The sequence below is a fragment of the Tympanuchus pallidicinctus genome, unplaced genomic scaffold, assembly GCF_026119805.1.
Source record: "Tympanuchus pallidicinctus isolate F22 unplaced genomic scaffold, pur_lepc_1.0 scaffold19, whole genome shotgun sequence".
NCBI lineage: Eukaryota > Metazoa > Chordata > Aves > Galliformes > Phasianidae > Tympanuchus > Tympanuchus pallidicinctus.
In genome coordinates, this window is record NW_026294710.1 from 8,784,190 (window position 1) to 8,808,985 (window position 24,796).

The following is a 24,796-nucleotide window of genomic DNA, read 5'->3' on the forward strand; positions in this document are numbered from 1 at the left end:
TATTTTGGAAACTGAGCCATTACGTGTATAGAGGGTCTTTGAAGGACATCTGAAGCTTATTCACTGTGTAGACAACTCCACCAGGGTTATTTTAGCTTGCCTGGAGGAGGTTTCTTCTGGCCTGGGGGCCTGGGATCATTTTCACATAACAATGACTGAAGGCTCATCTTTTAAGAAATCTCAATTGTAGAGGGTAAACCCAATTAAGGCCAAACCTCTTGGCCTCCTGAGAAGCCTGAGGTCTGAGGGAGAATCTATAATACTGGTGTTATGCTCCAATGAAATTGTGCAGTAGATTTGCATATGGCTGATAAGATGGTGACACTAGTGCTAATTTATCTCACTGATGTGAAAATACAAATCATAGCATGAAAGATGCAAATTTCTATCCAAAAAGCTTTTTTTTTTTTTTTTTTTTTTTTTTTTTACAATACTTTTCTAAGCATGTCATGAGCAAAACTTTCGGCAGTACGAGAGATTTTTTTTTCTCCCTCTTTTGTTAAAAGACATGACCAGGCAAAACATTTAAATAAGGATAAAACTTAAAGTATGTGAACAATGTCAATGCCTGGAGCAAAGCCAGTGTTTCAGTAGGACAGCAGAGATTTGAACTTTATACCTTCTTGTGTACATGTGAAAAGGTCTTAGATGATTCTGTTTACCCAATGGATTGTTTCTATTTAAACAAAGAGAAAAGCAAAGTATACTGTACATTTGTCACTGCTGGTTTGCATAAAACTAGGAAATGATTTTTAAGTCAACATCTATGAACATCTATGAGTTTTCAATCCAGCTCAGAAATTATGAGGAAAAATAAATTTCTCTCACTTTTGTAGTGCCCCACTCTGTCAAGGGTGTCACCCGTGTCATATTCTCACTTGAACAATGCTCAGAAATGTTTACACCCAGATCAAGCCACTTGGTCAACATTCCTGGTATGGTTTATATTAAGAACACAAGAAAGCACTGGGCTAGCAGTTCCTGAAAGCATCTTCCGATGAGTCAGACAGAGTTGTTGGTAAAACTCTAGTCACTCATTTCCAGAATTTCAACTCCATGTAGAGAATAGGTATGAAAAGGATCAAGCAAATTTTGATATTTCTCCCATCCACAGTGTTATTCGAGCTCTACATTCAAGCAGTACTTGAAACAGTACAATGATAATTTTTACACTGCATTTTTATTCTGCCATTTTGCCATTGTTCTTTTTAATCAACAGCATAAACTTTGTCTTACATACAAGGACAAGCAAGATTATTTTAAAAATAACTGGACATAACTGGACTTCCTCAGCTTTCTGCCAAGCATGGTTTGCCAGATATTCTGCATTTAAGCTGATTTTTAATTTTCTTGATTAATTTCTTTCCAAAGGCATGTTTGAAGCAATGGTAAGGCTCAAACATAATCATTGAATAACTAAATAATCTTTAATTACATTGCTGTAATGATACACATCTAAAGACATATACTGTTATACCGTGACATCAGAGCATTTTAACTAATGGTATTTATTAGCACTCCCATGAAAGATTCACTATGGATCACATTTCACTGATGGAGAGTATTGTGCTCTCATCTGATTAGGTGCTTGCAAACATTTATTAGTGTATCTCCCTGAATGTGATCATGTTGCAACTCAAAGGAATCCACAGATTTTCACAAATCTTCAGTGAAATACATGAAAATGTTAGAAAAATCACATGACAGCTCTTCTGGAGCTGACTGATGCACACAGTGAAAAAGAAGATAGTTGCTTAGGACTGGACAATATATATGATTATAATTAGACATAAAATATTTGAAAAAGAATAAAACTGCAAATTACTACTCTACTGCAATAATTGCCAGTTGTGAATTATATCATTAGGTGAGAAGACAGTCCAGACTTGTAGATAACTGCAGATGTAAACAAAGTAGAATAGATTAGATGCCATAAGTCACCCGAACTTCTTATAGGTGTGAATTCACCACTATACATTTATTTATTCTACACACTACTTCTTTCTATCTATATTTTCCACTGGCAACTGACTGGTTTCTCTAGTCTGTTCCTCACATATTTTTTTTTTGACTCATAGAGCTAAAGAAAAAAAAAAAAAAAAATTAATAAAATTTCCTTTATGAAATAAATAAAAATGAATAACTTAGTAGCTGAAGGAAAAAAAAAAAAAAAGTATTAAATTGTCTTTGCTTGAGTTCCCGAGTAATAGTGGAAAGTTACTCACCCTTTTCCAGTGAAATAAGTTACTTAGGAAATAACTAATTTACTAAAAGTCCACAGAGGCACGTAGAAGTCTCAGGCATGTATTCCTTCTGAGTCAAGTCATAGTCATTAAATCATCTGTCTTACATAAACGAGGGAGAAGTGAAGGAAGAAACAGAGGGGCACAGTACATTTCTCTCATATGAATGATATTTGAAAGAAGATATAGATTCAGTCTAGTTTATGCTCAAGAGCTCAAAAAGGAGCCAGCACATTTCCAAACAGATTTACTGAGTGCCACAAACAAAAAGCAAATTGTTACAAACTATGTAAACTAGAACTGAAAGTGAATGGAAGAGTAAATTTTTTTTTTTTTCCCCTCTGAATTCAAGAGGTTTTATTCTTAGATTTTTAGGACGGAAAGAGCTGCTGTGATCCCTTAGATTGATTTCCAACATCACATAAGCAGTAGGCGTATGGGACTAGCACAAACATTTAATACATTGCCTATTTCATTACTATTGTTGCTAGTTACTATTCCTAATATCTCAGAGACATCCAGCAATAAATTGATTAATTCTTCACAGCAAAAGACATAAGGACTAACATATATGAAAAATGATTATTTATGGCCTTCTGCAGTCCTTTCCAACTTTAAAGAGTCTATGATTCCATGCCCATACCCTGTTTCTATGTCTGATTTTTTTAGATAATTTTATAAACAGTCCTTTGTTCCTTCTCTGCACAAAACACAATCTCTTATTCATTTCCCACTCCTAAATCTAGATTTCCTTATAGTGCAAGGTACTAGTGCAGCAATCAAACATTCATTGCTGTACTGGGCTTCATATTCCCACAAAAGTACTGTTTAAGGATGAAGGAATCGTATCAGACTTTTAAGATCTTGAAATACGTGATGGTTAATCGGTGTCATCTTATACCAGAAAAAAAAAAAAAAAGTGATGAAAAAGGATGAAAGATTGTATACCAAAAAAAAACCAAAAAAAAACATCATTGTCTTTCAGTTTATAAAGGTACTTTTTAAATTTAGAAAGTGGTGTCTTGGTTAAACTACCTGCTCATATTTTGGAGAGATCTTCCCTTTTGCAGGCATATTCTCCATGGCTTATATTTATGTATGAGATTAATTCTTATTTATATATATTTATATATTAATTCTTATTTATTAATTCTTATTTATTAATTCTTATTCTTATATTCTCTTTAACAAGCAAAGTACTAATCATTAATCAAAGCATCAATATTAACCATTATTTTCTTATTGAACTGAATAGAGGTATTTTTCAAACTTATTTTGATAGTAACATATTTGAGATGTTCTTTGTACAACACAAGGCAGAGAAGAAATTCAGTTTATGTATCTTGTAAAAACAAGAAGGCATCTGGAAAGTATTATGGAAACATTTTCATATAAATATGAGTCTGTCCATAAAAAGAGGATGGTCAAGATAGCAAGAGAACAATTATTTAGTGTTCCATCAGGCAACCACTGGAAATACCTATGCACTGGTCTTTACTCACAGAAGTAGTAGCTTCACCTGCAGCTGCTCTGCTTTTTGTCAAAGGAGAAATAAGATTTAATCATTGTGGAGAAGCCAGTTTTGTCATGCCAAATGCAGCTGTTAATGAAAGGAAGAATAGGGTGCTTGGAAGGGCACCAAGAGAGCCTCCAAGTGTTGGAAAACTACTTTTTTATTTCCTGAATCTGTCTGAAAAATTACTTTTAAATCCATGAGTACTCTCATCTTTGCACTGGAGAAATGCTTTTTTTCTGGGTATTCTGAGTGAGTCTCTTACAACCACATGTAGCAGGAGGATGTGTTTGTAAAGAAACTTAGCCATGGCCACCAAGAAGGCCATACTGCTGCCACAAACAGCCTGGGTCTTTCAGGGAATGACAAAAGGCCTGCCACTGTACAGAACACACAATGAGAGGATGCAAAAGGGGTATGTATGAGGTTGGTCTGAAAGTATGGAAATAAGTGATGTTTTCAGATTCACTTTTTAAATAGTACGCTTAAGTTCTGAGAGTTGAATATAACCCACAGCCTTTAAAACTCAAATCTGAAAAATACTTCACAACACATTAGCTCATAAAATTTTAGACAAAGTCCAGCAAAGTCAGTTAATGTCAGCAGGATCTTGGTTATCTCCTTGCATCTGCATATTTATGATATTCTCCCATTAGTTTGTGGTTGTGCATTTCACAGCTCCATGGCCTGAATGTGGAGCATCACCCACAGCTGAAACCTGCTGCATTGTGACCTTGACTGTTTAAAGCCTATTTGACAAGATGTTTGTACTGAGCTACAAACGAAATACAGTCATTTCCTTCAGCTGTAGAAATCACGCTTAACATGTGATTCTTCTCCATGAGGTCAGGCCATGTCAAATGGAGATTTGTGACAAGGATCACACAATAAAAATTGTTGCTTTGATGCTGATCTATCAAAATCTGTGCTTGGTAATGACTTCTTTCAGTTTTGCTTCTTTCTGCACCTCTAAATCAAGAAATAATTCTATTTATAAATCATTTCCTCAATTAAAGCTGTCTACACTATGTGCTGGCTTTCCATTGTTTTTATTAAATTGTTTTCTCAACAGATGGTGGTTTGTTATTTTTTTTCTCCCTTGTGTTGGTTGAAAGATCAAAGGATTCAGCCATACTTGTCTGTATTTCAGGAGGTGAGTGGATGAAATTTTGCATATGTTTCATGACTGTGAAGCTGGGTTAATGCTTTAAATTGTTACTGTAACAAGAGGCAAATGCTGAGCTTCTGTGCTATTAGGAACTCTGCTCATGGATGAACACAGTAATCGCACACAGAAAACTGGATCTACATCTTAATCTGACTGTCATCTCTCTAAACAAAACAATCTAAGTTTGTAATGAGTAAGGATAATTGCATTATCTCAGGGCAAAATTAGGTAATCGTGTGCCAGTGAGAATATTTACATTCTGGAAATAAATAATTTATCATAACATCCTTTAATTGATAGAAAAAATAATTAATATCCACTTGCAAATAGTGGATGTATTCTCAGCTTCACTAGTAGCAATCATTAAAATTAATATTTTTGAAGCAATCACAAAACACTGAGTCATTTCTCTAGTAATGCTAGAAAATGATGCTTTTTCTCTAATTAGACAAACAAATAAACATCAGTCTGTTACACTGATACAGGGCTCCACTGAAGAAAACTGTTTCATGAAAAATCACATGAGATTTTAAAATAAAACAATATTCGAATCAGCTCCTAAGAGTTCCTTTAACTTGAATCATGCATTATCTGAACATACTCAATGTCACTCATCCTTTCTGTGACATGATTTTAAGGCATAGATGCATAAAGTAAAATCGTACATGTCTTAGAAGTGAAAATCCACTTAGCAGTCCTGTATGTGCACGTGCACACACTCCATTCCTTCCATGGAGGTCTCTCTCTTTTTTTTTTTTTCTTTTCTTTTTTTTTCTCCCCTCTAGCAGCATAAACAAAAGTTTTCCCACAGTTCTGAGACACATTTCTTTGAACCTAATGAATATGTCGACTGGCTTTAGTTTCTCATTCATGGAAGTCATTCAGCTGTGGCATACTGTATACAGTCCTCCACTGTAATCAACCAGCATTTCTCAGTAACAGAAGGCCAAAAGCTTGGTACATTTGGGGAACAATGGTCTTCTTAGTTATCTCAGTGGAAGCGTGCTAGCGCATAGATTTCACTCATTAGGAGACGGTGGGTTCAAAATCAATGCTACCCTTCATGCTAGGCTCTTTGAAGAAAATCTATATATATTTTTTGGTTGTTGCTTTGTGTGAGGTAATTTTTTTGGAAAATCAGAAGAAAATACACAGGATTTTGGTACTACCAAATTTCATTCAGTGGCATGGCAAGCCTCTATTGATCAAACCAGATCCACAGAAACACCAGTGCATCCTACAGACCTCATTCTTATCAGTGCTCTTTCATCTCATGGAAGTTTTCAATTAAACCAAACTGCAGAGTGCTGGAAAATCACCTGCAGTGTGACTTTAGTTTACATTTTCTTTACAACATATAAATACAATAAAGTGAATTTAGAGTTATTAGATTTAAATTATTAATATCTCTATATATCTCTCTATATTGTTTATGAATGGACTCAGAGATCTGCCATAACAATTTAGATATATTTATCAACTTCTAAACAAAAGTTATTTGCTAAATAGCTGAACTAATCAGACTTTAATAATTATAGGGGATTCATTAGTGTTTTCTGCTGCACAACAAATGGCCATGGCACTTATCACAGAATCACAGAATCACAGAATCACCCGGGTTGGAAGGGACCTCAAGGATCATGTAGTTCCAACCCCCCTGCCTAGCAGGGCCACATTCAGATCAGGTTGACCAGGACCCCGTCCAACCTGGCCTTGAACACGTCCAAGGACGGGGCATCCACAACCTCCCTGGGCAGCCCGTTCCAGGGCCTAACTACTCTCCTTGTGAAGAACTTCCCCCTAACATCCAACCTAAATCTTTCCTCCTTCAACTTGGATCCATTTCCCCTAGTCCTGCTGTTATCAGCCCTTCTGAAGAGTTTACTCCCCTCCTGGGTGTAGGTTCCCTTCAGGTATTGATAGGCTGCAATGAGGTCATCCCGCAGCCTTCTCTTCTCCAGGCTGAACAAGCCCAACTCCCTCAGCCTGTCCTCATAGGGGAGGTGCTCCAGCCCCCTGATCATCTTAGTCGCCCTCCTCTGGACCCTTTCCAAGATCTCTATGTCTTTCTTGTACTGAGGGCTCCACACCTGGACACAGTACTCCAGGTGGGGCCTCACAAGAGCCGAGTAGAGAGGGACAATCACCTCCCTGTCCCTCCTGACCACCCCACTCCTGATGGAGCCCAGGATCCCATTTGCCTTTCGAGCTGCCAGAGCGCACTGCTGGCTCATGTTAAGTCTCTCGTCCATCAGGACCCCTTATAAATTTCATGTCTTTGTTCTGCTTCTTATATCTCAGACCTCTTCTCTATATGACTTAATGAAGAACTGTACTTTCATTTTGCTTAAGTCAATTAAGTCTGTGGTCTTTGAAATAAAGGTGTAAAACTAAAATAATTCAGCATACTGTTTTGACTCATGACAGTTTTAAAATTTGATTTCATTTCCATCTTGTAAATGTTCAACTTGTAAATCTCCAAGTGAATCTCAGACATAATTACTGACTTTCTGTCACTTCAGACATAAATAGATTCCAAATTGCATAGGTGTAATTATGAAATATACAAGGGCAGAAGTGAATGCATTAAAAGACAACTGAAAACCTACAACATTCACATTTCCCGTAAGAGGTTAAAGTATGACCCTTTACTAAATACTTTCCCCCAAAATGGAATTTTCACTGTATCTGAATTTCAAGATACTGAACCAGATTATTTGCAAATATATAATTTGGAGTAGTCCTATTTTTACAATTCTATCTTTTTGCTGATAAATGGAAGAGTGTGGATCAGCTGGTTCTCAAATATTCCGTTGCCATAAATGTTTATCCTTCTTGACTGACTATCAGGGAAATGAACATTGCCTGCAAATCTAAATGATTATACATTTAACTTTGTGGTTTACTCCAAAGTTTAGTAACTATTATAATATTATTAGGAAATCAATTCTTATCCTGTTAAAATTGGATACTTAAAAAAAACATAAATCACAATATTCTTTTCTTCAGCATCTCTCTTTGCTTGGGATGAAACCTCTGTAGCAGCTGTGTAGACTTTCCTAACAGTGAGGGGTAGGAATGATTTCAGCCACTGTTGCCATGTGTTCTACTCAATTTAATGAAGTTTACCTCATAAATTAACCTATTCCAACGGCTAAATTAATATATTAAGAATAACAGTCTCACTTTAAAACAACTACTCTGGAAATAAATTTTTATTGGAATTATCTTTTGTTTCAGAGTGACAGAATGGGATTTTGAAAAATCTGAATTTTGTTATCATATCATTTACCAGTCAAGTGTTCAAAATGCAACTAAAGTCAATGTATTCCAGACTGAATCATCTCCGGACTGAAATAAGCTCTCACTGCCTGTAAACTACAAAACAATGTATTCAAGGAGAGGCCTTAAATAATAGGCTTTAACCATCAGCATGAGTCACATTTGTTAACAAAGAGGTTTATGGAGTTTTTCAAAAAAGTCTTTTAAAAGGGGATCAAGTTACCTCTTCATGTTGATCTCCTACTTCTGTAACTTTATCATAAGATTATACCATGTAACAAGAGATGCCATTTGGGAAATAAGAAATGCATGATGGTGCTTATCAATATGTTGATTGTCCACCAACACATCCTGGTTTTCTTATGGAAGTATTTGTCAGAGATTACTAGAATAAACTGCTCACCTAGTTTGTTCTATGATAAAGGATAGAGATGTTCTCTGTTCCCTTTCTGTACTCCTGCAAATATTGTCTTTGAGTCAAGGGAAAGTTCTCTTGACATATCCCTTCCCAATTGATAATACAGTCAATTAAGGCTTGCAAAAAATATTACATACTATATATAGCTACATATAACTGCATATAAAACTACATACTTCCTAAACGCTAGGAAGATTATACACATGCCAAGATCTACTCTTCTTGACAAGTGGAGGTAAACTGTACACATGTGAAAAGCCTGATTTCATGCAGTCTTCATGTAGGGTAGCCTAAGGGATTGGAAATCAATACAATGTGGATTAGTAGAAATGATTGTTTGTAGATACATCAGCCTCCAAAGGAATCAAGGCCATTTATTGTGATTTTAGCCATTGGTCCTGTGAGATGCCTGGACTGATGTGAGCTTAATGATGGTTACTCTGATGCCTACAAACTTCTGCAAACCTGAACTACATCAAAAAAATCCAGTACCTGCAGTTTTCTAATACAGCAGAAAGCGTAAAGAAATAATTGTTCTTCCAGGGCAAAATCAACCAGAAGACTGAAAGCAATGCTTTAAAAAGCGCTTACACAAGCTGGAGATCTTTATTTTCATGTGTACTGACTGGATCTGAACTAGCTTGAAAAGTACATCATCTCAGGACTGAAATAAGCTCTCACTGCCTGTAAACTAGATATTCTTTTATCAACATTTCTCTATGATTACAGTTATGCTTAGAATTGGTATGTAATAAAAACAATTGTATCACATAATTACTACATCAACATGATGTACCATCATCACAAATATGGGTCATCCTTTAAAAGTATCTCTTCCATTCTTATTTTTTATATGTATTTGGTATGCATATAATAAATACATAAAGGTATAATAAATTAGATGAGAAGTCAATTAATCTCAGTTGATTCTTAACCTAAAAAATCGTTTGCTCAAATGTTTTACTTAAAAACAGTAGATCAGATTCTTAACTGATGTACTCTACTCTACCGTCTTCAATGAAGTTGGGCCAATTTATGCTACATCTGCTGCTAGAGAAATCAATATTTCACTGTGGATTTTATAGTAGAAAATGAATGATAGAATAGAATCATAGAATTATAGAATGATTCAGGTTGGAAGGGATCTTTAAGATCATCTATGTCCAACCCCCCTACTGTAGGCAGGGACACCTCCGTCTAGATCAGATTGCTCAAAGCCACATCCAGCCAGGCCTTGAATGTTTTCAGGGAGGGGAGGATCCACAACCTCTCTATGCAACCTGTTCCAGTGTCTCACAACTCTCACAGAAAAAAATTCTTCCCAATATCTAGACTAGACTAAATCTACCCTCTTCCAGTTTAAAACCATTTCCCTTCATCCCGTCACTATGTGCCCTTCTAAAATGTTCCTTCTCAGCTTTCCTGTAGGCTTCCTACATGTTACACAACATTTTGTTTCAACAGTAGCACTGGTTCTGTAAGTAAAGTGTCCTTGCTAAGTCATTCTTTTAAGAAAAAAAACAAAAAAAACCCAAAACAACAACAAAAAAAAAAACAACAAAAAAACCTGTTTTTCTATCACTATATTCATATGTTTGTGTAATATATACCAAAATATATATGTAGAGACAGTTGGAAAAAGCAGATGCATAAATATATAAGAACAGGATGTCTATTACTTAGAAAATGCACTCTAGACCTCTTCTAATGTAAAGTACAGAAGGGGGAAAAAAAAGAAGAAGGTATAATTCAGCAAAATTTTATGAGTTGAACTAAAATTTTTTAAAATACACAGAGACCGGAAAAAGTAAATACATTACAGGTGGTAGCGTTATATAACTTCATATGCAATAACTTAATGTTTTATGTACATCATAAATCTGAACTAAACTTAGAGCTTCTTTATTGATTACGAATGAGAAATAAACTGCAACTAAAGGGATCTCAGACCTTTTAAGTTCATCCAGTTAAAAATGAGTTTTAATCTGTCAGACATTGACAAGAAATTTGGAATTAGGAGACAATAAAAGAAACGGGGTTAGTTCTTCAGACAGCATCTATTGAGTTACTTCGACTGAAGAAATTCTAATGTATTCATGCTGAGGATCTGGCAAACAGTTTTGTACAACTCTTTGCAGTTCCTGCCTTGAGTGTTAAAAAAAATGCACTCTCTATACTTCCACCTGTATGTAAGGGTTAAGTAAATGGAAAATTATGTTCTTTCCTTAAACAGAACTGTTTCCCACTTGTTCATGCAAACTACCCCAAAGGGAGCCCTGGGGAAATGGAGTAGGGCTGCTCCCCCTGCTCAGGCACGCACAAGCAGGTGCATTTTGCATCCTGTTGTGCTTTACTAGTGAGTTTAATGCACCTCTGTGTCTCCCTGCAGTTGTATGTGTTCCTTTCAAGTGCAGATCTGACTTCTGCAATTTTGCAGCCATAAGGATATCATTTCTGCACATTTGGTACTGTTTCCACAGAAGTCAGTGGGAGTAAAGCATAGCTCGGCTAATTATTTTCTTATATTGTGTAGTAATTGCTTTCTTGTATTATACTGCGTTACCTGGAGAGAATGTTGCATGTTATCAAACTTTAGGTCCCCAAAGCTGATGTAAGTGTCTGTATTAGGTCATCTTACTTAAATTCAGATACGTGCAGTATAAACATTTGCATACAAGCCACTTCGCCCCATTCAGTGAAGGTACAAATACAGCCTCTTCCATGGATGACCTCAAGGTTTAAATTAGGTTCTTCTCAGGTATTCTGCGCATACACATGTTATGTTCTGTCTAAATATGTTCTTTCCTGCTTACTCATGGCTTACGTGCTTAAAGTCTATTCAAACATTAGCTTTATTCTTCTCTCTAAATACTGTGGTTATTCACTCCCACATCTGGAATGGATTTAAGCACAGATTAGTCTGCTTTACTCCTCAGAATGCAGTGTAATTCACAACATATTAGGCTGTATACATTTGCACAGATCATTTTTAATCAGATGCACAGCATGCTGTTCATATCCTTTTACCTTTTTATTATTATTTCCTATACTGTAGTTCATCAAACTCAATTATATCTGCCTAGTTTCATCACTAGAAATGGCTTTCTTCAAGTATGGAATAGGGCTGTAATACTGTTTCATATCGAAGAGATATTCAACAGACTTAACAAATCATATTCCCCATTACTTTATGACTGTCACACAAAGTAATTTACTTCCTTTCCCCAGACATAAGAGTTGTACCATATTCCAGTCTCTTGCAGCCTATGCCAATTGCTTCCAGTGTCTCCTCTATCACTTCCCACTCTTTTCTTTAAATTACATTTTTTCCATCCTCTTCAGTTTGACACACACTAATTTCCTCTCCTCCAGCAGTATCAGACAGGTGGGTTCTATTCTGCCATCACATAAACAAGCAATTTTATTAGACAGTAGGTACATTCGTCAACTATTCCTCTAATCTGTTCAGATTTACCTCTCTAAGTGATTTAAAATAAACAAGCAGATGGTGAAGTTAGTTAATTTTCCATAATTCTGTGGCTAAAAATGAATCTTCAGGAAATATTTTAGAGAGCAGTTTTTTTAATCAAAATCAATCCCTCACCGTCATTTTTACTTTTTACCTTTTTTAATGTGTTATGAAGGCATAAACTGTTTATGATACAGAAGCAGTGGCTCTTTGACATGTCCATTGCTGCTGTTTGACATCAACATATAAACCAGCTGGCTTCTACAGATGCAGAGTGCAGGGCTAAGATTGCATCCCCCCGCTCTGGAATAGCTGCTGTCAGTCAAACACACTCCTCTTGCCCCTGCTCCTGCAGAAGGTGCACATTTGTAATTCCTACCTAGGCTGCTGGTGTAAAGGAAAAAGCTCTAACTCAGAGAGAGGCAGTTCAGAATATTTCTCATTGCAAACCTAACTCAACCCATTCTCGCTTTATCAAGACAGGTCACAGGCTGACTATCACATTTGTGAAAGCCTGATATTAAGTGGGTGCAGCTGCCTCCTTCTTGCCCCAGTTTCTCTCAGCACAGATAGAGATGGACTGAAAAGTGACTACGCCTGCACAGTAATCCAGAGAATACAGAAGCAGAAGGTGAGGATAATTTCATTCACAGTTTAAATATGAAATCAGAAGCTAACAGTGACCACAGTAGTTCTGAGGAAGATCCTCCTTTCTCTGGTTTGGGAAGCTGAAATCACAGTCCACAAAAATGATTCCAGCACTGGGTGCTAACAAACTGACCAAAAAAAAGCAATGATTTATATTTTGTTGATGGTTATGAACTGCTAGAAGGAAGCTAAAACAAACATCCTCTTTCAGCTCCTGGGCCAAATGCATCATTGACCCAAGTCTTTCAAAACACAAAATGTTAAACCAAGGTTGGATATAGCCTCGCATCTCAGATCACCCTTCCTATAAATTCTTGATAAAGTGTGTGTTATTTTTATGGCACAGTCATAAAACAGCCAAATGCAGAAGTAAATGACCTCATACCAGCTATCTCTCTGCAGATAGATTCACTTGGCAGATAGCCAAGGATTGATTGACACACATCTTACGGAACTGGAGTTAATTAATACGTCTACCAATTCCCAAATGGATCTCAGGAAGCAGAGAATCTGTTTAATGCAGTAAGCAATGACATACTGTGTGTGGTCAAGATACAATCACTAATTGCCAAGAATGCATTCTGGAATAAAGCATTAATATATGTATGCATATATATTAAAAAATATATATACACACAAAAACCTTCTACATTGCAGATCCTTTACTCTTTATTCCTTCAAAACCTTTTGTTTAGAACATTATAAAGACTCATGTTTCAAATATCAAAAGACATTTTTATAGAAAAGAATAGTTTCCAGACTATAAAGTCAACACTCAAAAAATCTGTTAGCTTTTCTGCAAGAATTTCTATTTTTTAAATAATTGAGTCCTCATTCAGTTAACAGTGATGTCTTTCTTTTCAGAGAAATCTGAAAACCTGAATTGCGAAACCATAAGGTAAGTTGAAAGAGTGGCTCTTTGGAGATCACAGAAGCTACCAGTAACATAACTATAGATTCACCAATAAAATATATCCTTAAATGAAGTGAGTGATTGCTGAAAATACATCAAGAATCTGGTTGCTAAACTGAAACAGTCTATGGAGCAACACTCAGTTAAGTCATAATGAAAGAAAAGTAAAAGTGGACTTACTGATACCATGTACTCAGATTAATAGAAAAAAAAAAAAAAAAAAAAAAAAGATTGGCTTTCCTAGAAGGAAAAGAATTTAAATGGAATTAACTGCAGGAGCACAGAGACATTTTAGTATAATCTTCAGCCAGAAAAATAAGCATGCACCTATTGCTTTTTGTGGATGACACTGTTTTTCACAGGAAAAGACTGTTTATCTATTTAGTTACCACAATCACTGACAAAACAGTGTAAGAGCTACTCTATGCTTTTTGCAGTACTAAGCAAAAGTCAGCAAAATAAAGGTTTAAAAAAATGAGGAAAAGAGAGGGAAAATGATTTATTTTGTGAGAAAACAAAACTTAGGTTGTATATGAAACACGGTTGCTATGTCAGGTCAAACCTGAGAAGTGGTATTTATGAATACGTAACACTGCTTTAAATCCTAGCTGGGAGAAATCTACCGTGGTGTCAGACTGTACCAAATAGTAGGACACTAAAAGACAAAGCTCATCTCAGATTAAAAGCACTGGCTGAACTATGAAGTAGGCAGAATGGGCTTATTGGTATTTATGTAAGACCCTGGGGGAAAGGATGCTGTGTGTGTGGGAGAAAAGCATAGATTCAGTTGTGATCTATCAATCAGCACGTCAGCACCAGAAGCAGGAGCAGGTCCTACCAGATCTGTTCCCTGAGCCACAGAAACAAGGGAGTGTGCCTCATGGCTAAACATCAATAAAGATTAAATGAGGGAAAAGAGAAATATTGTTTTAAGATAATTTACCTCAGGATGGCTTCCAACTTCAATATAAGTGCACACAGGATGAAAAGCCCCTGTTCCACAGGCATACAAGTGTGTTTGGTTATAAGTCTTAAGCACTTTGATGAAATTAGCACATTCTCTCTGCAAAGAAAATGAAAAAAAAAACATTTATGCACAAAGTTAATTCAGTGATTATGACTAATAGGAGTGCTTCTGGGTTGTAGATACATGTTGGAATGAGCAGATTTTAAACGTGTGATTGTTTCAAGCTGTTTATAAGCATGTTTAGAATGAAGCATTTAATAAATAGCCTGATTGAGGATCTCATTTAAATATCTTTGGTTGTCATTTAATAAAGTATCCAGCCCTGAAGAAAAAATTACACAACAAATTTTCCTCATTTTTGTTTCAGACACTTTTCATCTCTGTAATTTATGGCACTGCCATGTTTGTAAGACAAAGCCCATTTATAGAAAAGTGTCAGAATGAAATAATGAAGAAAAATGGACCAACTGTTTGTATTCAATTAAGTAACAGTTAGAAAAAAAAAGATGGGCCAGATGGAAAGAGTTGATGAAAAACAAATCATTAATATAACATTTCTAACAACAATACAAATGCTGCCTCATTTCCATTGTCTATGCTTAGGAAACAGTTCTGAAAGGATGAATACATGCGTTTAGCTTTACTGAAACTGTTTATGACTCCTGGAATGTAATCTATGCAAGACTTGGACTTTACATTTTCTACCTGACCAAATTATCCATCATGAGTGATTTTAGTTCTCAACACCCATAAAAAGTACTAACAGTCCCTAGCACAAACATAATCTGTTATCTGTTAGCAAAAATCTCATGCCTAATGGTATTTAAATGGAAATATCTAACCTAATAGTCAAGATGTCGATTTTTTTTTTCTGTTTATTTAATCTTTTCATTTCAGTGAGGTCTAACAATGAAAATAAACATCAATGCCTGTGAATTATAAATAATGAATTTCAAATAAGAGAAAAGAAAAATGAAATAAAATAGCAATTTCCAGTAAAGTTTATGTTAAAAAAAAAAAAGAAAAAAAAAAAAAAGAAGTTTTCTGTGTATATATTTTCTATTTGTCTGAAGTCTGCATCAACATTTGGGTTCAGCCCCAAAATGGCCTGCTCATCCATCTCTATTGCTATACGCTGTTTCCTACTTCTGCTAACAGTACTCAGCATTCAGTGCAGTAGTGATAACCACCTCTGCAGAGATCTCATTGACTGGCATCCTCCCTCTCTGTAACTTGCTTGCTAATTTAACTAGGTAATCTCAAACAGAAAATGATGTCTGCCATGAAGATGCATGTGCAATTTGAAGCATGCCTTAGGCTACTACTTGGGAAGCAACAAACTTAGATAAAATACTGATTCTCTGCTTCTCATAATGCACTGCACTAAAATGACATTGCTCTTCAAATGTTACTCTTTCTCTGCATTACAGATAATGGAGATGTATTAAAAAGAGTACCCCAGAGAAATGTATACAAAATCACACTAAGTCTTTGGTCTACTGCTGACAGTTTAAGTTATCTTTCCAAATGAGATGGAAGAGAAAACATAAAGATATTTAAGGTAATCCAACAGGAAATTGGAAGAGATAGAGATGGATGTTACCAGACTGTTACTCTTAATTCTTCCCATTCTGACCTTCCTTAATGAAAACACACACAAACTCTAGTGCATGCATATTCTTCCTCCCACATATATATAAACACAAAAATACATTTATCTTATAGATTCACAAACTGCCTTGTACTGTCACAATGGTAGAATATTGAGCAAATTCTTGACATAAATCATTTAAATTATGTTGCATTTCTGTATTAATGTTATTTTCCTTTGTTTTTTTTCAATAAAAGAATTTTCTTTGTTCTTTTCAACAAAAGAAATATGGAGAAACTGTGTAAATGTATTAATAATTCAGTGCCTGCAAGAGTAAAAATGAGCAACTACTGTAAATTCACAAAACATTACAATAAACAAAATTGAAGCAGATCTTTACTTAAGCTCTGATATTACATGTTCCAGCTGAAGCATCCAACATTGACGCCACTTAATTTAAAACTGACCAACGATTTGTGCATTATTAAAGAATCCAGAATTTTCTTCCTTTCGATTTGGATCTGGACAAATTTAACTACATTACTGTTTCAGTAGCATTATGCCTTGGTTTTCCTGATTTCATGTACCATGATTTTAGAAATATTTTTATGGTTTACTATGTTTTACATAAGTTTTTAAGAATTGCCTGCCTGGAGAAAATGAAATATCAGGTACCAATGGTCATACATCTTTACAAAAAGATAGATCTACATCCAGTGTAGATTTAAACAGGTTTCAATGGAGCTATTCTGATTTACAGCAACATGGTATCTATTACATTATATACAATCATTAAACACTGTTCAGCTGCCTATGACATAAAGCAAAAGATTTTAGATAGCTACTATTTTAAAGGTGAGATGAAAAAACCTCCATGGTTTATCCAGAGCTTGTCTTCAGAGCTTTATTGAATTACTACAGATTAGCCTATGGGAGTAAGACTGAGGGGAAAAAAAAAAAAAGGAAGAAAGAAGGGAAAAGAAGGGGAAGGGGAAGGGGGAAGGGGAAGGGGGAAGGGGAAGGCGAAGGGAAGGGGAAGGCGAAGGCGAAGGCGAAGGGGAAGGCGAAGGCGAAGGAGAAAGGGAAAGGGAAAGGGAAAGGGAAAGGGAAAGGGAAAGGGAAAGGGAAAGGGAAAGGGAAAGGGAAAGGGAAAGGGAAAGGGAAAGGGAAAGGGAAAGGGAAAGGGAAAGGGAAAGGGAAAGGGAAAGGGAAGGGGAGGAGGGGGAGGGGAAGCAGGTGGAGGGGAAGGAAGGAAGGAAGGAAGGAAGGAAGGAAGGAAGGAAGGAAGGAAGGAAGGAAGGAAGGAAGGAAGGAAGGAAGGAAGGAAGGAAGGAAGGAAGGAAGGAAGGAAGGAAGGAAGGAAGGAAGGAAGGAAGGAAGGAAGGAAGGAAAAATAAATTTAACTTTATGATAAGTATACTTTTGCTTCAACTGTTCAGGATTGTAGTGGAACTGTGTTATTATTGGTAGAGTTAATCTCTACAGATATAAATATATTATATTTATATAAAAATTGCTTATATTATAAGAAATTTGGCTTATTCATCCCTGCTTTCGAGGTCTCTTTATTTCATTATTTAACACATTATTTTACAGTAGATGTCTGAGAAAGACACAATCTAGTTAAACAGGGGGGAAGGTAAATACTTAGAACAATAAACCTTTGACAATAAACAAATAAATTTATTTAGCATTTAAAGTTCCCAGTCCTGCTCATACTGCTCATATAGCTTCCTTGTGTTTTATAGCTGCATAAAGGAACCATTAAGGTCTATTCAGTAAATTTTCATACACCTCCCTAACAGATTAGATTTCTTTATATGTTTTACATGATTGTAAAAAAAATAAATAAAGAGGGGGTATTAAACCACAATAAATGACATCAAAGTAAAGTTATAGTTCTGATTTAAGCCCTTGTCAACTCAGGAAACTCAAAGTGAAGTTTCCTCCCTCCCTGAGAGACAGTGCTATTCTTGCTGGAACAATAGCAACAGCCTCATTGATTTCAATTGCAGCATAATTGGAGTTCTTCCTTTGTCTAACTGTGCTTAAGTACAACTGCATAAATATACTATGATGTCATTGTACCTGTGAGTTTGTGAGTGATACCCAGAGTTGAGCAAGAATCTGCTCTGCGATGGTGAATATTTAATTCTCCCCATTTATGTGACTCTGGGAAGAAAAAAATAAAAATAAATCTGTTCTGTAACAATTTTAACTGGTCTGAATGATTATTTAAACTCCAAATCTCAGCATGCACATACGCTGAAGAAAACAGTACTAGCAGGGAAAACGTGTGTGCCTCGAGAAGATTTGGACCTACCACTACATGAGATTTGGGTGACTTGACTCTAGTGGCCAGGATCTGTTTCCTCATTCTTTCCCTGGCTGCACTGGTATTCAGTTGTGAAACCGGGCACACAGCTCTGCTGGTCCCAACACTGGTGGCTACATCAGTTCAACTATAAAGCAACAACCAATCCACTTGGCTGGAGGCCCAGAATTACGTGGTTGCCTGGGCTTGTCCCACTTGGCAGCTACATCTCCTGCAGCTGGGCACTGTACTGTTGGTGTGAAGGTCCAAGCCAGCATTACACTACATGATCTCAGAACACACGGTACTGAAAAGGAAGCAAAGCCTACAAAAGGAATGTAGCATCCTGGCATCTAGCAGATAGGAGAAAATATCCACTGGAGGTACAAAAAGGACCTCAGTACTCAGCCCAGGTGAAGCCTCACGTCAAGTACCCGTTCAATTTTGGGCACTTCAGAATAGAAATGTCATTGAGGTGCTGAAGCAGGTCCAAAAAAGGGCAACAGGTCTTGTGAAGGGCTTGGAGAATATGCCCTATGAGGAAAGTCTGAAGGAACTGGGGCTGTTCAGCCTGGGGAAAGGGAGGCTGAGGGGAGACCGTATTGCTCTCTTCTAATATCTGAAAGGTGCTTACAGTGAGAGCGGGGTTGGTCTCTTCTCACTGGTGACAGGTGACAGGATGAGGGCAAATGGCCACAAGGTGCACCAGTTTAAGTTTAGGTCGATATCAGGAAAATCTTCTTTTCAGAAACGGCTGTTAAGCATTGGAGTAGGCTCCCCAGGGAGGTGGTTGAGTCACCATCTCTGAATGTGCTTACAAACCATTTGGATGTGGTGCTCAGGGACATGATTTAGCGGAGGGTTGTAAGAGTTAGGGTACTATGGTTAGACTGTGGTTGGACTCAATGATCTTGAAGGTCTTTTCCAACCTGAGCAATTCCATGATTCTATTATTCTGTTCTATGAAAGAGCCAGAAGCTGTAATAGTCAAATTATCAGGGAACTTAACCACTGTCCGCATCTCTTTTCACTCTCCAAGTACCTTTGAATCCACTTTTGCTTTTCCCATGAAGAGAATGTTGTTTAAATGTTCCATATTCTGGACATATTCATAACTTTTGAATGTTCTTCTTTAAGTAAAACAGTTTTAGAAAGAAAATTAGACTTTCAAAGTGGAGATTATGGGTGGAGTGAATGTTGAAAATATTTTTAGCTTAATACAAATGAAAATGAATGAAAAGTTTGCAGATTTCTCTGTAGACAGGAAAATATAACTTGGATAGTTAATGAAAATACATTTTTAAAAAGATGAACATTGGAATCACCATAGTGAATCATTATAAATTCTTCCACCTGATAGTCTTATTCCTTAATTTCATATTAGGAAATTCTTCTTTCTGTATATAGCTAAATACAAGTTTTTGTCTTAAAGATCGAATGTATTTATACACGCATACAGCAGAAAGCATAAGTGTTTTCATATGGTACAGAATAATTGAAGTAGACATTCAAAGAGAAAATTAGGTATATCGTGGGAGTTACAGCAGTCCTGAAAACTCCCGTTCATTTGTCTTGCCTATGCTACATGCAACACTGACAGTTTATTAAAATAAAAATTAGAAGTAGCTAAAATCTTTTCCATCATGTTAGGATATTGCAGCAAAACAAGTTTTACTGCAAATCCTTCTGTACTAAAATCCTATTTGTAGTACAAGTTGAGAAACTGTCACACATTCCGAGTGTGAATTAAAGTCAGTGAGGTTCAGTGTGTCTGGACAGAGATCTTAAGTCTAAATTCCAATACCAAATATTATATATTATACACAAGGACAGAGAGCCTGTCTTTAAGAGAAGATAAAGTGTTAATTAAGCTTTCCACCAAGACACCCACCATATGAATATCAATATGTCTGACACTAACCAAACATACACATTTAATTTTAAGAGATTTCCAATATTTTTGTATCAAATTAATAGAAAGGATTATGAAGAGAGAGATTAGCCTGAAAAAATAAATTACAAAGAAAATGTCTGCAACCAAAGCATGGAAGTCAAAAGCAGAAAGACTGAAAAACAAACACCACAGATATGTAACACTGATTAGGCTGTGTTTTGCCGACTTTTCCTGGACACTTATAAAAATAAAGCCTATCCATCTGTCAAAACATCTGCTCTACATATGAAAATTAAAACTGAATTTAGGTGGGTTTTATGAGTTTCCAGTAATTATCTCTTCCTCAAAAGCCAGGAACTTACATCTTTATGTCTAGATTACTGATGCAGCAAAGAATTTTCAATGACATCTTTTTAGGTGGAAGTTTAATGGGTAAATCCATGTAACCAACAAACATCTAGACTTTTTTTCCTAATTTTAAAGATTTTCCCTTTTTGCTTTCAAGAAAAATATCATTCATGATTATACTGCTTCACAGATATTTCTGCAAAAATGAATGACCAGATTATGTGGACACTATGTAGAAGACAAAATAATCCACTATCCTCAACAGTTTTCTGCTGATTTAATCCAGATAAGGATCAGACCCTGTAAAACATTCTTCCTTTATTTCAACCTTCCTGCATAGCCAAGTGATTAAAATATCAGAAGGTTTTGTCTAAATTGGATGGACAGGGGGATTTAAAGCTATCATCTAACAGCTGGACAAACAAAACAAATACGTGTTTTGTCTCTCAAATCAAAGTGGATGGACAGTTTCCATATTAAGTCCTATGTATGAGTTTAATTAATATGTTTACTTTTTTTTTTCTTCTTCTGTCTAATTAGTTGAATTCTCAAGTGGCAAGGTCAAGGGTATCCGTGGAGAGTAAGTAATCCCTCATATTACTGCTGTCATTCAAATTTATCACACTGTTGAAAGATGTTCCCAAGTTATCAGGAGCTTTTTTGCTCCTCTCTTTTCCTAGTGGGCTACTGCGAGCTGCAATCAGTTTAGTTTGTATTGGCACAGCAGTTTTTTCAGTATGCAACACCACTGTTTCAGGAAAAATATTTCTGGAGAGACAGAGCAATAAATGTGTATTTGTAACTTGTACACAGAGTATTAGGATCAACTAGATACTGCAAACACTTCAGCACATTAGCATGGGCAAGGAGGCCCTCTTTGGAGTGAACTCTACAGTGAATATACTTTCATAGCTATTGCTGCTTGTGTGCAAGTTTTTTTAAATGCAGTAAAATAATTTAAGATTTTTTACTTCTTCCCTCTCTGAATTACAGTAGCACTTAAAAACATTGATCAAAGAGCACAGTCTGCTTAAACAGGCCTGAAGTAGGCAGGGAACAAAGCAAATGATTCCAGTCCTGTTAAAATGAGATTATCTTTTTTTAAATTTCATTTTATTGGAGTAACCTAATTGGTAACACTGCTGCAAAGACATTATTCTAAGTGCTGCATTGGCAGCAATGAGAATGTTTCCCAGTAACATAAAATTTTCACAGAGTCTGACAGGTGGGTAAATTATGCCTGGCAGCTGTATTCTAGGAGATAACCTTCCAACTGAACCTGACTAAGCAGGTGTATGATTTTAGAGCGGGGGAGGCCAGCATTGCATACAGCATGAAAACATTTGCAAGCAGTGGCTTACTGCAGTGTACCTCTTGGAGCTTGGATCAATAACTTCATTTCTATTCCTGTTCTCTCATTACTGCATCTTGCAGTCAGAGCTTCAATGTTTTATGGTCCTAACCTCTGAAAGTCAGTTTGCATTGCTGAGTGAAGTTAGTTGAGCAGCTTAATTACTGGGGTCTGTGTTGCAGAATTTCTATTAACTTAGTTGTTAGGGATTACATCTCCATTAGTCAATGTTCATCAAATAAACAGATTAATAATAATAATAATAATAATAATAATAATAAATAAAGCACATTATCCAACAGAAACCTTGAATACTTTTAGGCATACAAAATATCTAGTCATTTCTATAAATCTATGGTGGGTTTTTTTGTTTTGTTTTGTTTTGTTTTTTAACTGAATTCTAGTCCTACTTTAAAAGCATTCACTAACTTTGAGCTTTGAAAAAGGTGGCAGATCCTGATATCCAGTGGCCCTTGTGAAGTGCTCAAAACCTCCCAAGATGTCAGAAATTACACTACTCTTAGACTTGGTCACCACAGCCAACATTGCAGATAAGTACTTGAATAATTCCATAACTAGATTTTCCTCCACTCTTGAGATGTGCCCTGAGAAAATTCTGACTGAGTGTGCTGATGAGAATTGATAAGACATTCTTGGTTGCTTAGTACAGCTTACTGTACTTCCACAGTTATCTTCCCAATTAAGTTATGCCTGTTATCTGTCTGATTTTTTTCATATGATAACAGTTCATGAGAATATTTAAAATGTATGATTTACTCAAGTTGCAGAATGTCTGCTTGAATTTAAACCACTGAAACATCAAGACAAGAAACAAGAAGCCAACTAACAAAGCATGTGATTAAAAGAAAAAACTACTGAAAAAGTCAGATATATCCTGATTCCTTCAAGCCACAAAGCTGCATGCCATATTAGCAAATAGTTTTATCATCAAAACACTTGCACAGCAGATGGAAAGCTCCTTTGCTTGCTGCTTTGTGTTAGTAAGGGTGAAACAAAAAATGCTTCTCTGCCTGCCTGCCTTCCTGTAAATCTGTTGGTCAATACCAGCACTTTGACTCCAAGAACAAAGCACATCAATGAAATCAGTGGATCTTTGTTGTTAGCAACAATCATCTTGAACAGCCTGAGGTCTTAAGAAGCAAAGTTTCTACAGATTTGTTCTGCATTTGGTATGTCTAAATTTGGAGATGTACTTCATCCATAAATCTTCATTGAGTAGATGCAGATAACAACTGTTCTGAACTTGTGGACAGCTAAAAGGAGGCCAAGAAAAGGCTGCAACACAAAATATCCATTTTAAAGATCAGTCCATAGTTTTGTACATCTGGTTAATGTGTAGTTAACAAGATAAACGAAAGCCTTTTGTGAATCCAGTACAGCAAATTGATTTTCAGGATTTTGCAGTGACAATTGCAAAATTGATTGTTGTACACTGAACTTTTCCAGGAGCTTTATTAAGAAACGTCATTTATTGTGAATTATTATGTTCTTCAGTAGCATTTATTTCCTACAGAACAGAATTAATTTACGTAAGGAACGGAAAAACATTTCAGGAATAACTCAAAACATTACATACAAGTGGCAGATGATTCTTCTCTGAGTATAACTGTAAAACAAAATTGTTTTTGCTCTACAGACTAAAGCTGTTCCACATTTGGGACGTGGCTTTATTAGCAAAGCAATGAACTATGCCATTTGGTTTCAACTCAAGTAGTATCACCAAGCCAAGCAATAATTTAAGTTGCGACCACAGTCTAGATCTAAGGAGTCTCTCCCATTTATCTTTTCTATCTGGGTGGGATGATCACCTGTCTCCTGGAGAAATCAGATTACATTCCACCTTTCCGAAAGGGATCAACACCTGCTAATTGGGTGGAGTATTTCAGACAAACAGGTTGCCAAGCCTATTATATGCACATAAGCCACTTGGACTCCATATCAGTCAGCTTGCCTTTATTCAGCATTAAGCATATCTCGTAATGGCTGCCATTCACAGACACCTAAGATAAATATACTCAAAACTTCTGTGTTGAAAGTAAATGTAAATGTGTGAAGTGCTGAAAGAAAGCAAAAAACTTGGCATCCTTGTGACTGTTGCTTAGCAATATGTAGGCCAGTAAATAAATATACTCTGTAAGACAGACTCTGAAGTTATATGTTCCTTACTGTGGGATCCCTTACATTTGGATTTGGAAATTAAACTATTCTGAGTTCCCAGTCAGTAAAAATTTGGTGCCAAATGGATTGTTAATTTTTTTATTTTTGGTTGGGCGCAATTCATGATACATGTATAGTAACCTAAAGATTTGAAATATGTAGATCAGCAAGGGAAAATAAACAGATGAGCTGTGTCAACACAGATCACTTTTAAAAGACAGAAGAAGAAAAAGAAAAAAAAAAAAAAAGGAAGGGGAGACATTTCTTTCTTTATTTAGTATTCTTAGTTTTTTTGTTCTGCCATCTTCAGAATCCAAAATTCTCTCTACAATAATAAGGCTTATTCAAAGAATATTTGTTGACATGAAGATGTGGATGTGAATAAAATATTAGCTTTGACATATAATTATGTATCATCTCCAAGGTTATTTTAAGAACATTAACTAGTATTTAGCTCTTTTAGTTATTCCAAAAGAAGGCAGAAAATATTAGATTTGTA

At 35.9% G+C, this 24,796-nt stretch overlaps 1 protein-coding gene across 1 annotated transcript in view; it reads right to left on the reverse strand.

Annotated features, from left to right (window-relative positions):
* Nucleotides 1–24,796, reverse strand: part of SEMA3A (semaphorin 3A) — a 168,601-nt gene that overhangs the window by 84,076 nt on the left and 59,729 nt on the right. Inside the window, exon 4 of the mRNA XM_052681030.1 lies at nucleotides 14,598–14,717. Coding sequence (XP_052536990.1) covers nucleotides 14,598–14,717 — 120 coding nt within the window. The remainder of the gene's footprint in view (nucleotides 1–14,597; nucleotides 14,718–24,796) is intronic.